Source organism: Phalacrocorax carbo, chromosome 1 (assembly GCF_963921805.1).
Source record: "Phalacrocorax carbo chromosome 1, bPhaCar2.1, whole genome shotgun sequence".
Classification (NCBI taxonomy): Eukaryota; Metazoa; Chordata; class Aves; order Suliformes; family Phalacrocoracidae; genus Phalacrocorax; species Phalacrocorax carbo.
In genome coordinates this window covers 21,076,095-21,088,758 of record NC_087513.1, presented here as the reverse complement: position 1 = coordinate 21,088,758, position 12,664 = coordinate 21,076,095, and the positions used below count along the sequence as shown (strand labels likewise).

The window sequence follows — 12,664 nt, the reverse complement described above, 5'->3', positions numbered from 1 at the left end:
GTGAACATCTTTCCTAAGCTTATTCCAGCACTTTACTTTTATAGTTATCTATGAATAGTATGGTTCGGTATGTGAATGGGCAAATATACTTAAAGCTGTAATTAAATATGTTTGCTTAGTCTTGCCACATCTGATGGGCATGAAGCCAAGGCACCTTCCTTCATGTTAAGTTATGATTCTCTGCTCTCTCCAAATAGGTATATATTTGGCTCAGCCTTTTTTGACTCAGTTCAGTAGGTTTTGTTCTTTCCAAGAGAGAGATGTGAATTTAATTGTTTGATTGTTGATTGCATCCTATGATTAATGGTAATTCTTTTGTGTTTGATGTTTAATATGGTCACATCAAGGCCTGTTCTGCATTAAGTCTTTGTGGAGCCTGCCTCTGTTCTTCAGTGAAAGACTTAAAAGGCAGTCCTAAGTCCATCTGCAGAATTTCTAAGCTCTAAGTTAAGCTAAAGTTTTTTCAAGAATGCCTAACTGGCATAGTTATTCATTGAGAAATTATGTCAGTGAAGAACCGAAGGACATAATGGCACCGTATTTTGAAGAAAACCTGCGTTTGCTCTGCCTTTACCCTATGATGACTGAAAGCTCTGTAGCTACAGTTAGCGTAGAACCGAGTAGACCTGTGGCACCCTACCAGGGATAGATGACCTTTGGGGAACTCACTTGTAGACTCACTTGTATGTCTGTCTGAAAAATATCAGTCAGGTTTCCCAGCTATTCTTAAAAATCATTTTAACCAAGGTTCACTTACAGCTTTACATTTTTTTTAGGTGTTTGAATACTTACCTGACAAACTGCTTTATTCCTAATATTAAAAGGGAAAAAGCAGAAAAATACTAATATTTAAATATGTTCCTGATTGTTATTTAAATGCCTCATGGTAATGGTCTACAAATCAGGCCCTTCTTGTATTTAATTTTGCCTATTTTGGTATTAAATTTTATCAGAGAATCTCTGATAAACCTACTTCTATCCATTGTAGAGTTTTTCTATGGGTAGTAATATGACAACTGAAGAATTAATAGGTTTCTGTTCATTGATATTATATTTTGCATAACTCAGTCTTACATCCAGCTTGGAGAAATCCTTTTTGCTCTCTCCAACTCACCACTGCCCTCAAAAGAATGAACAATCCCTCTAACAATACAGGTGGTTGGTGCCTTGGGGTATCTTGTAATAATTTTGCAAGGACTGCTGCCAGCAACAAATCCCTGCAGTATCATACAAAGACAAAACCTTTTCATTCTACAACCATCAACATTTCTTTTACATCTTTGCCACGATTTCAGGATACTGTAGGCACAGAGTTGAAGATCTGTTTCAGATAACTTTTTTTTTAATATAAGTTTTGAGAAGTTAGTGTTGTGTGTGAGACTTGGACATTTAAACATGTCATTATTTTAAAAAAGTAGTGAAGTTTGTTTGTAATGTTCACATAGCACTTTCCTAGAGTATTTTTAAACAGTATACATAAACAGTATTTGCATATCTTAAAAAAACAAGTTTGGAGAAAATACTATTTATTTAATCAAGATATTATGCTTAGCTGTTTGTATCGTCCTCTTTTGCATCTTGCCTGTGTGGATATTTTCATCATATGTGTGGGGTAAAATCATGTGTTGTTCTGTTTTACATGTTTTGTTTCCTTTGTTTACCAAAAATTTAGTATTAGATGAGCAAAATAAGCTTTTTGTTGCATGTTTTATATAAAAAGTTTGAAGATATCTTAAACTACTGATTCTGTGTGAAGATGGCAACAAATGATCTGAAAACTTTTGTAGGGATTTGAAGCTTTATTTCTGATTTTATTTTCAGTAGGAAAATTATTCTAAAATGCACATAAAGCTTTATTCTCGGCCCTAATCTGGGATTGCTGTTGAGGTAATGAAAAAATTGATGCCCTTTAGCTTTATAAAGTACTTTAACGTATTTGGTAGAAACTAGAGTGTCAAGCATCTGTATTTGATTGTAACCTACTGCTCAGAAATAATTGTCATTGAAAGAAATTAGTAATACGATGATCTCTGCTGTTGTTACATTATACATTCATGTATATCTGATGTTTAACTTCCATAGAGAGATACGTTATATGCGTTGCTGCGAAAAATACAATATCAGTTTTTCCATATTTTAGATTAAATAAGATTATGAATCAGGTGGCCATTCAGCGGAAGAAGCAGTTTGTTGAACGAGTGCACAGTTACTGGTTGCTTAAAAGACTGTCTAGGAATGGTGTTCCTCTGTTGAGAAGGCTGCAGTCCAGCTTACAGTCACAAAGAAACACACAACAGGTATGTGACATTTTTCTGATTTCTGATTTCTTCGTATTTTATAGAGCAAAAAATTAACCAGGGAATATAGCATGGAGTAAAAACTTTCTCTTACTGAGCACTGAGTAAATTCTTTACCTTATGCTTAGGTAAGATAACCTGTACTGGAAATTGGGCTTTATCTAATCCTTTTTAATTTGTGGGATATGAAAAAAAACCTTGTGGGTTCTTCTTTTGTTTCGCTTAAACGCTTTGCAAAAATACTGAAACCAAAACTATTCTAATACCACTGTTCATTGACTAGTATTGTGTCTTTTGGAACTTGTTCCTCAATGTGCTATGAGTTAAAAAGATAAAAAAAAAATTAATTTCATCAGAAGATGCAAAGCAAATGTCGTCTTTGATACTTAGAACTGAGAAAAGCAGGGATTTTTACAGAGGAAAGGTTAGATGTGCTAGTTCCGTTTTTAAATTCAGATCCTTATTGCCCACATTGTTTGGTAATAACAGAACAATGAGCAAGTTGTTGATGAAGTTCAAAGGCCTGTTTTAAGTTTTAGTTTCACCTTTGACATAGACAAGCATAAATTTATGCTGATATTTTGTTCAAGTAAAACTCGTCCTATCTAAAATACATCCAGGTTGGTTAAAGTTGTACACATTTATGAGTCAGAATTGCTGAAAAACAGTCACTCCAGATGTGTATCAGATTCAGAAGGCAGTACTCTTCTTCCCATTTTTGTAATATGAACTCTGCTTCCCTTTTGTAATATTAACAACTCTTCAGTGACATTAGAGATTTTGTTGTTTCGGCTTCAAGGCACTGTGTGACTTTGAAAATAATTAAAACTTCTTTTCTGAATTCTGTATATGGAACCATGTGTGTAGACCTTGAAATGCTGTGAAGCATTATGATGCGGACATTTTTACTGCGTCCTAGTTACCTTTTTTAACTGAACTGAAAATGTATTTGGCTGTGTTCTTTCCGTACTCCAGGTGTTTGACTTCCAGTGGAACTGTTATTGTAAAATAGCCCCTAGAACTTAAGAATGCATTTTATAATAATTTACTTGTATTAAATTGAGATTTTTTTTTTCCCCTTTAAAGCTTAACTGTAATTTTTCTTTGATTTGCGTTGCTACTTGCGGATTAAGTCATTAATTGATGTACTTGTAAAAATACCATGGTCAACACTGCTTCCTAATTATTTGGTCTGTCCTTTTGTGTGTGTTTCTTTTTTTAGCTTTTCATGAAAAAAACCAAATTAATAATTCCCAGAACAGTTGAGGTTGGAAGGGACCTCTGGAGGTCATCTGGTCCAACCCTACTGCTCAAGCAGGGCTATCTGTAACAGGTTGCCCAGGACCATGTCCGGACAACTTTCAAATATCTCCAAGGGTGGAGACTCCACAGCGTCCCTGGGCAACCTGAGCCAGTGCTCAGTCACCCTTACAGTGAAAAAGAGTTTTCTGCTGTTCAGAGGGACACTTACGTATTTCAGTTTGTGCCTGTTGCCTCTGGTCCTGACAGTGGGCACCACTGACAAGAGCCTGGCTCCATCACCTTTGCACTCTCCCTTCAGGTATTTATAGACCTTGATTAAATTCCTTCCTGAGCCTTTTTTTCTCCAGGCTAAACAGTCCTAGCTCTCCCAGCCTTTCGTCATAGCTAAGATGCTCAGATTCCTTTTAGGTGGAATTTAGGTGGATTCCTTTTAGGTGGAATTAACTTTGAATATAAATTGGCCACTTGTTTAGCTTTCCTTCAGTCCTTCTATATCACTCCATTTTAATACTTTTTTTTTTTTGAGTTCTAACTTCTCTAAAATATTTTGTATTCTACTCTCAGTCTTTGGTTAATCTTTTAATTCTGTATGACAAGTTTCTAGTCTGAAGAGTGGTGCCTGGCAGTCACCTAGTAATAGCTGAAATTAATTTATTCAGATTATTAGACTTCTTTTTTTTTATGAGCTTGAGCACTCAAGAATAAAATAAAGCACAAAAGTCTGTGGCACATGTGACAGTATAGACATAGGCTATAGTTAGTGTCTGAAAAAATAATGCTTGGTAGTTGGGAAGTACTTTTCCTACTGAAATGCATGATGAGACTGCAACACTTGTATATATTTAAATAGTAACTACCAAAATAAAACAATTCTTATGGTTGATGTTTGACTGTAATAAAATAAGGTGTAGGTAGGAGTTGTTTAAAAGCCCTTTGCCTGTTTGTACTAATGTACAAACACTACTTTCTTCTTTTCTAATTTCAGAACCATTCTTAAGTAAGAAAATAATGAAAATATATTCTAAATTAATGGGAAAATATTTAGGTTGGTTTATTAAAAATAGGGGCAATTCTGAGACTTTGTGCTTAGAAACTTATAATTGGAATTAATGTTTTCTTTGGAAAAGAAGCAGCAAGTTTCAAGCAAAGCTGAATATAAAATTATCTTGTTGATGAAAAATGTGTAGGTGGTGCTTTTCGGTGAGTAGCAAGAGTCCTGCGACATTGTGCCTTCTCCATAGTATCTTCAATATGTATTTAGAACACCTATTAAAGTAGTCATAGCTGCAAAGCATTCCATGCATTAGTCATCTTCGTTACTCCAAATATAAGCCAAACCATAAAGAAGACTTTAATGAACAGCCGTGACATAGCTGTTCTGAGAACACATCAAAATTTTGAGATGTAGATTATTATTTTGTACATTTCGGTCTAGATGGGAAAATTCTTTTTACCTTATTTTATGTGAGAGGTCAGAACATCAAGAAACCTAAATAGGTTTTCAGTCAATCAAAGGAACATAAACTCTAATGTAATACAGATTCAGGAGAGATATTTATTATTATTGTTATTATTACTGAAAAGAAATGTTAAAATGAGGAACCAAAACTCTGAAAAAGGTTTCAAGATGCCTCATGGAAGGTTGGTTTGGTCCCTTTCTGTTTGTTTACTAGAACAAATTTGGCAGGGCAGGAAGCATTCTGTGATTTAGAATTACTTCCTAATGAACGTGTTTCAGAGCTCCGTTATGATATGCTTTTGAAGGTGATGCTACATCAACTAACAGTTCTAAACCAGGCAAAAGGTCTTCACTTATATACAACCTCACCATTTGCAGGAACAAGGAGCCCTCTGAAGGAATGGTTTATACTGTCACTTCTCTCTCCACCTAGAAATTCAGGAAAGGTATTGGAAGTACTCTAATAGATTTATATCCCCATTATTTTAGGGTTTTTTTCCCTGTACTTAAAGAATGCTTGAATAAAAATAAGGTGTGAAATTTAAGTGTAGTAGCTTGTTGCTGCTGCAATGAGGTTGGTTTAAAACTGCTGTTTGGAGGAACAAAGTGGAAGGTGCTGGTGGCTAAAGTCATATCTGCGCTGAAGATTTCAGTAAGAGCACAAGTTGCAACCACAAAACGGTTTTGAACAATTGGCACGGAAAAGACAGCAGAGGGTCTTAATAAAACTGACTGTATTGATCAAGATTTCATCACTGTAATTCTGTTTTTGTTTGGCTCATATTAAATGTCCCTATAGAGAGTGAGGCTGTCCCTGTGTATTCACACCCAGCATAAGGAGCGATCTGTTGGCATGCTGACGGTGTTCCTGCTCGTATGCGGAGACTGGTAGCATACTCGTGGTGGGGAGTTGGAGCTGAAGACCAGATCTCAGTTGATGCATGTTCCACATGTAGAGTTAGAAGTGTTTCCCTCTTCCCTCAGTATTAATAAATGTGTCAGTTTTAGCTTTTCTAGATAATATTTGATGATCAGCAAGAACTAAGTCCATCAGAAAGTACTAGAGTTTCTTTATAAATTTTTCTTGTGTCGTCAGCCATGAGAAATGTTGTGGCTTTTTTATAGAAAGAAACATTTGGAAGAACTCTTTACAGGAAGTTAATAGAAGCTTCCCGTGTCAGAAAGCTTTTGAAAAGAACTCTTTTTATCCAAGTTTTTGCTAGTTAGGTGTTGGAAACCAGTGCATCATGCTCTTGTCAATTTGCCTGAATCTGTTAATCTAATTAAGGTATATGCTGTATGTCAGGAAATAAATAGGGTAAAGGTGGATTTCCTTAGCTATTATAACCATGTCTGCCCACATTACTTTGCACAGAAGTGTCAAAAAATTGGAGGTTTGCTATTAATCCACAAGCAGGAGCGACGTTCAAGAAGGGAGTGTATGTGTGCACAAAAAAAAAGCAAACAAGGTGCTTTTGATACTTTGGGTCACCTCTGCAGTTTTACACCTACCTGCCTATTTCATGGAATGAAATTGGTCAAACAGCTGACTCAACTAAAGAATAATGGGGGTGTTTTGTTGTTGTTTTCTTTTTTTTTTTAAGTGCAACTGCACCTTCAGATTTAGCCAAATACTTAAGTCTTTAATGAACTACCCCAAGACCTAATGTAACAAAGTAACATTTTTTTCTTACTGTATTTAGGTTTCCTGACCCACCCTAAAACTAGTATGGTTTTATTGACTTAGCTTTCAGCAGGGTCAGTTCCCCAGTTTCATGAACTATGCAATTACATAGGGCAAAAGAGCGGACTCTGAATGGCTGCAAGTAAAGGGAGGACAAGCCTTCCACTTTTAGCAATAGCCACAACTTAATTTGGTCCTGAAAAACAGCATAACTATGAAAAAATTGTATAGCTGTGTCAGTTAACAGTTAGGTTGCTTTTCCACACACGGGAGCTGTACTCAGAGATGAAGTGGTGTAGGAGAACAGCAATTAGTGGCAGTGTAGACTTTCTAATTCAGTAAGTCTCTGAGAATTTGAAGGAAATTAAAATGTGCATATTAATATTTTTTTCTGTCAAAAATTACTTTGAGCTATTCTGACCCTCCACAGTTAAAATATATGTGTAAGTCAAGGCTTAACTCCTTAAAAGAAACTATAACTGTCAGTAGTAATAGTCATCAGGAAAGGGAACTATAAGCTTCTAGCTAGAATTTTTTGGTGGTCTTTTGTGTGCGGGTTTTTTCCCTTTTTTTTTTTCTTTTCCCTTTTTTCTTTTTATTAAGAGGAACAAACTCTTATTTCTAGATTGCTATATTGTAATACAGAGATAGTTGATAGTTAAGGATTTTCAACGTCAGTGAAGTCAGAGATCTGAATAAAACTAACTTCATAGCTTCCACAGGTACTTGCCTTTACTTTTACAAAGTCTATAAAGCAATACAATATGATGCTGATCATGGAATCATAGCACTCACAAATCTGTTAAAATTTTTTTAAACTGCCAGTGTTTGCAATTCTATTTTTAGAACCTTCTGTCTGAAAAATTGCACAAGCTTCCTTTAGAGGATCTGTGATATTTCTAAATTATCCGTCTATTAAGGAGGTTTTTGCTTTGAGTATAACAATTCGTAATGTTGGTTATTGTTCATCTGCTTAGCTGGTTTTCTTTATTCTTCTTTTATTTTATAACTTATGGAATTTATTGTTTGTTTTAGTTTAAAAAAGCATGACGTTTACTTATCAAGTGTATATTGCATTATGCTAGTTACAGGCAAGCATACAAAGCGTTGGATCTCTTTCTGAGATTCTTTTATAAAAAAATTATTTTAAACGTAGTAATTTTCTAAAGCAGATGTTTCTTTTGTGTACTTGGTGCTAATATCAGGACTTTTTTTATGGCATTGTTTCTGGTGAATTATCAATACCATTTGAATGTTACAGGTAGTATTCCAGTATCCTTCTTTTTCCTATGAAAAATAGTTAAAAAAAATTTCAGTTTTCTGTATGTACAGATCAAACTAAATACTGCAAGTGTTTAAACAGTCTTTCATCCTAAAAATGTGTAAATTAAATTCTTTATCCATTCACTGAAAGGTTGTATTACCATGACACTGCATTACCCATTTTTATCCATTTGCAGTACTATTTGAAGTTACGTTATTTAATAAACTGCTTTTCATTTCCTGTCCTCAGAAGTCATGATGGTGTTGTTCTGTTACAAGTGTGTCCTAATTCTGCTGGGTGCAGGGGAAGTGGAGAAACAAGAATTTGTTTCTGTCAGGCTTGAGTTTCTGAAGAAGCTGATGATGTTAACCTGCTTTGGATTTTGATGTGAAAATACTGAATCTTATTTTGCAGCTAGGTTGCTGTTTGCTATATTGCTTTTTCTGATGTAAATAGCCTTCACCATAGGATTGCTTTCCAGTTTATAGATTTTGTTTTCAGCTAGACAGTTGAGAAACTCTAGAAGATACCCTGACCAGAGGTATTCTTTTGTTGCAGTACGAAGCTTCTGACCAAGTGCTGTAACTATAAGACAGTAGTTTCTCCTTTCCTGTGAATACATTCTGTAATTGCATGAAACTAGCTTATAAAAAGAGGTTAGTGTTTTTCATTTGATGAAAACCTTTTGATTCTTTTCTTAGAGAGAAGATGATGAAGAAATGCAGGCCTTAAAAGAAAAATTGAAGTACTGGCAAAGGCTGCGCCATGATCTTGAAAGAGCACGTTTGTTGATTGAACTTATACGTAAGCGTGAAAAATTAAAAAGAGAACAGGTAAATGGAGTACCTTTTATTCTGGTGAAACTTTCCTGAAGGAAAGATGGTTTAAATATTCTCACACACAGTTTTTGCAATAGAAAGACTGCAGTGTTTTTCTTTTAATCCTCATGTAGGATCAAGAAACGTGCGCGCACACTCACACAAACTGTTTGAAGTATATAAAATTATCATAGAATTATAGAATGGTTTGGGTTGGAAGGGACCTTTAAGGCCATCTAGTCCAACCCCCCTGCAGTGAGCAGGGACATCTTCAACTAGGTCAGGTTGCTCAGAGCCCCATCCAACCTGACCTTGAATGTTTCCAGGGATGGGGCATCCACCACCTCTCTGGGCAACCTGTTCCAGTGCTTCACCACCCTTATAGTAAAATATTTCATCTTTATATCTAGTCAAAATCTACCTTTTTTTTTTTTTTTAAGTTTAAAGCCATTAGTCCTTGTCCTATCGCTATAGGCCCTACCAAAAAGCCTGTTTCTCTCTATCTTACAAGCCCACTTTAAGTACTGAAAGGCCACAATAAGATCTCCCTGGAGCCTTCTCTTGTCCAGGCTGAACAACCCCAATTCTCTCAGCCTGTCCTCACAGGAGAGGTGCTCCAGCCCTTGGATCATCTTTGTGGCCCTCCTCTGGACCTGCTCCAACAGGTCTGTGTCTTTCCTGTACTGAGGACTCTAGAGTTATATGTGGTACAGCAGGTAGGGTCTCACCAGAGCAGAATCACCTGCCTCAACCAGCTGGCCACGCTTCTTTTCATGCAGCCCGAGATACAGTTGGCCTTCTGGGCTGTGAGTGCACACTGTTGGCTCATGCCCAGCTTTTTGTTCACCAGCACCTCCAAGTCCTTCTCTGCAGGCCTGATCTAAATACCTTCATCCCTCAGACTGTATTGATCGATCAGGGGTTGCCCTGACCCATATACAGCATCTTGTCCTTGGCCTTGTTGTACCTCATGAGATTCACACAGGCCCACTTCTTGAGCTTATCCAGGTCCCTCTGGATGCTATCCCACCCTTCAGGCATGTCAACCACACCACTCAGCTTGGTGTCATCAGCAAACTTGCTGAGGTTGTGCTCAATCCCACTGTTTGTGTCACTGATGAAGATATTAAACAGCACTGGTCCCAGTATGGACCCCTGAGGGACACCACTTGTCATCAACCTCCATCTGAACATCAAGCCGTTACCTCTGGATACAACCATCCAACCAATTCCTCATCCACTGAACAATCCACCCATCAAACCCGTATCTCTCCAATTTAGAAAGAAGAATGCTGTGGGGGACTGTGTCAGAGGCTTTACTGAAGTCCAGATAGATGACATCCATAGCTCTTTCCTTGTTCACTGGTGCAGTCACTCCATCACAGAAGGCCTCTAGGTTGGTCAGGCAGGACTTGCCCTTGGTGAAGCCACACTGGCTGCCTTGGATCACCTCCCTGTCCTCCATGTGCCTTAGCATAACTTCTAGGAGGATCTGTTCCATGATGTTCCCAGGCACAGAGGTGTGGCTGACAGGTCGGTAGTTCCCAGGATCCTCCTTTTTACCCTTTTAAAAAATGGGCACAATGTTTCCCTTCTTCCAGTCCCCAGGGACTTCACCTGCATGACATGACTTTTCAAATATGGAGAGCAGCTTGGCAACTACGTCAGACAATTCCCTCAGGACTCTGGGATGCATCTTATCAGGTCCCATAGACTTGTGTATATCCAGGTTCTTCAGGTGGTCTCGAACCTGATCTTCTCTTATAGAGGGAGGGACTTTGCTCCCCCAGTCCCCGTCTTGCTGTCCATCCACTTGAGAAGTGTGGGAAGAGAGGTTACTGGTGAAGACTGAGGCTAAGACATTGGTGAGTATCTCAGCCTTTTTGTCTGTCGTTACCAGTTTGCCAGTCCTGCCCATCAGGAGGAGTACGCTTTCTTTGACCTTCCTCTTCTGGCTGATGTGGTTATAGAATCTCTTCTAGTTATTCTTTGCATCCCTTGCCATATTCATCTTCAGCTGCGCCTTGGCCTTCCTGACCCTATCCCTACACAACCAGGCTATACTCTTCCCAGGATACCCATCCCTGCTTCCACTGCCTGCGCATTTCCTTCCTGCCCTTTAGTTTGACCATCAGATCTCAACTCATTCATGCCAGTCTCTTCCCTTCCTTGCCTGATTTCTTATACCTGGGTATTGAGAGCTCTTGTGCTCTATGGAAAGTGTCCTTAGTGACCTGCCAGCTCTGTTCTGCTCCCTTGTCCCTGAGGGCAGTTTCCCAGAGTGTCTGGTGGATTAACTCCTTGAAGAGCTGGAAGTTTGCTTTCCTAAAATTCAGGGTCCTGACTTTACTCTTTGTCTGACCCATACCCCTCAGGATTGTTATCATCCATCAGTGCATGATCACTGCAGCCTAGGCTGCCTCCAGTCTTGATGTCACCAATTAACTCATTTGTGTTGGTGACCAACAGGTCCAGTATTGCATTTCTTCTGGTAGGGCTGTCTGTTACCTGGCTTAAGGATTTATCTTCAATGCACTCCAGGAGTGTCCTGGATCGCCTACACCTTGCTGTGCTACTTTTCCAGCAGGTGTCGGCATGGTTGAAGTCCCCCAGCAGGAGAAGAACCTGTGAGCATGATGCCTCCTCTACCTGGAGTAAGAAGGCTTCATCTGTATGCTCCCATTGATAAGGCAGCCTGTAGTAGACCCATAAGCTTTCAGCCTGCCTGTGATTATTCTTCAGGGACAGCTCTTCACAATGTATTGATTTTTTTTTTTTTTGATGTAGAGGGCAGTGCCTCCACCCCTCCTTCCTCACTTGTCCCTTCTGAACAGCCTGTAGCCATCAATAGTCACACTCCACACATGGGATTCATCCCACCAAGTTTCAGTAATGGCAACTAGGTCTAGCTTTGTAGCAGATGGTGAATTGCAACTCCTCCTGTTTGTTGCCCATGCTGTGTGCATTGGTGTAGAGAAATTATTTAACAAGCCATTCTGTTAGACTTAAAAAGACAATTGGTTTCTGAACAACTGTAGAAAATAGGATCTCTTCAGGTTTTCCCAATGCACGTGCCTATATTGAGTAGCACTTCTATTCTTCTGTCACCAAAACAAGTGTTAAAAAAAAAAGAGCTGTATCTCAGTCCTACAACATTTTAGAGATAACAGTGCTGGGAGAAGAAATTTGAGGAAGCGGTAATGCAGGAAGATAGCATTTTATATGAAAACTGTGAAAGCAAAATATTTGCACTTATGAGTCTTTAATTGTCCTTGTTTATATAAACACCATTCCATTTTTACTTTTTGCAAGCTGTGAATATTCATTGCAAGCTAATATAGTTTGTACTTCTTGAGTGCTTTCTGCAGTTCCATGCATCATTCCTGTATATACACATATCCCTTGCTATACATATGTATTTTGTATTAGTATTTCTACACATGTATTTTATGTGTGTTTGTGCGTGTATACTTTGTTTACATGTTTATGTTATGTGTATACACACACGCCATTAATATGTCATTAAGAATTTATTTTTGCCGTAACAAGACTGTTTCAGTGTTGATAACTCTTTAAGTAGCCTGAAAATAAAACTATAGAGGAGTTGTAATATCATCACAAATAATGAAAATTCTGAAGGATAATAAAGTATTTGAAGACGTTGTTGATTCTGTTTTGTGCAACTATTTTCTTGGAACTTACATAGAACATTGTCTTTAAAATTACTGTTTGTGTTCTCTTACGTAGCCTGTAAACATTCATGAAATTCTCTTTTTACGCTTTGAACATGGCACTACAATGGAAATTTAATTTTAAACCTTTAAAATCTTGTTCTTATTGTCACATTGATGGCAAAATATGAAAATGTTCTTGTGTAAC

The 12,664-nt window shown here is 37.7% G+C and overlaps 1 protein-coding gene across 6 annotated transcripts in view; it reads left to right on the top strand.

Annotated features, from left to right (window-relative positions):
• BRD1 (bromodomain containing 1) overlaps positions 1-12,664 on the top strand; it is a 61,727-nt gene that overhangs the window by 14,612 nt on the left and 34,451 nt on the right. For all 6 annotated transcript variants that reach the window (XM_064445633.1, XM_064445641.1, XM_064445624.1 and 3 more), the window contains exons 3-4: positions 2,141-2,297; positions 8,669-8,800. In XM_064445633.1, the coding sequence (XP_064301703.1) occupies positions 2,141-2,297; positions 8,669-8,800 (289 nt within the window). The remainder of the gene's footprint in view (positions 1-2,140; positions 2,298-8,668; positions 8,801-12,664) is intronic.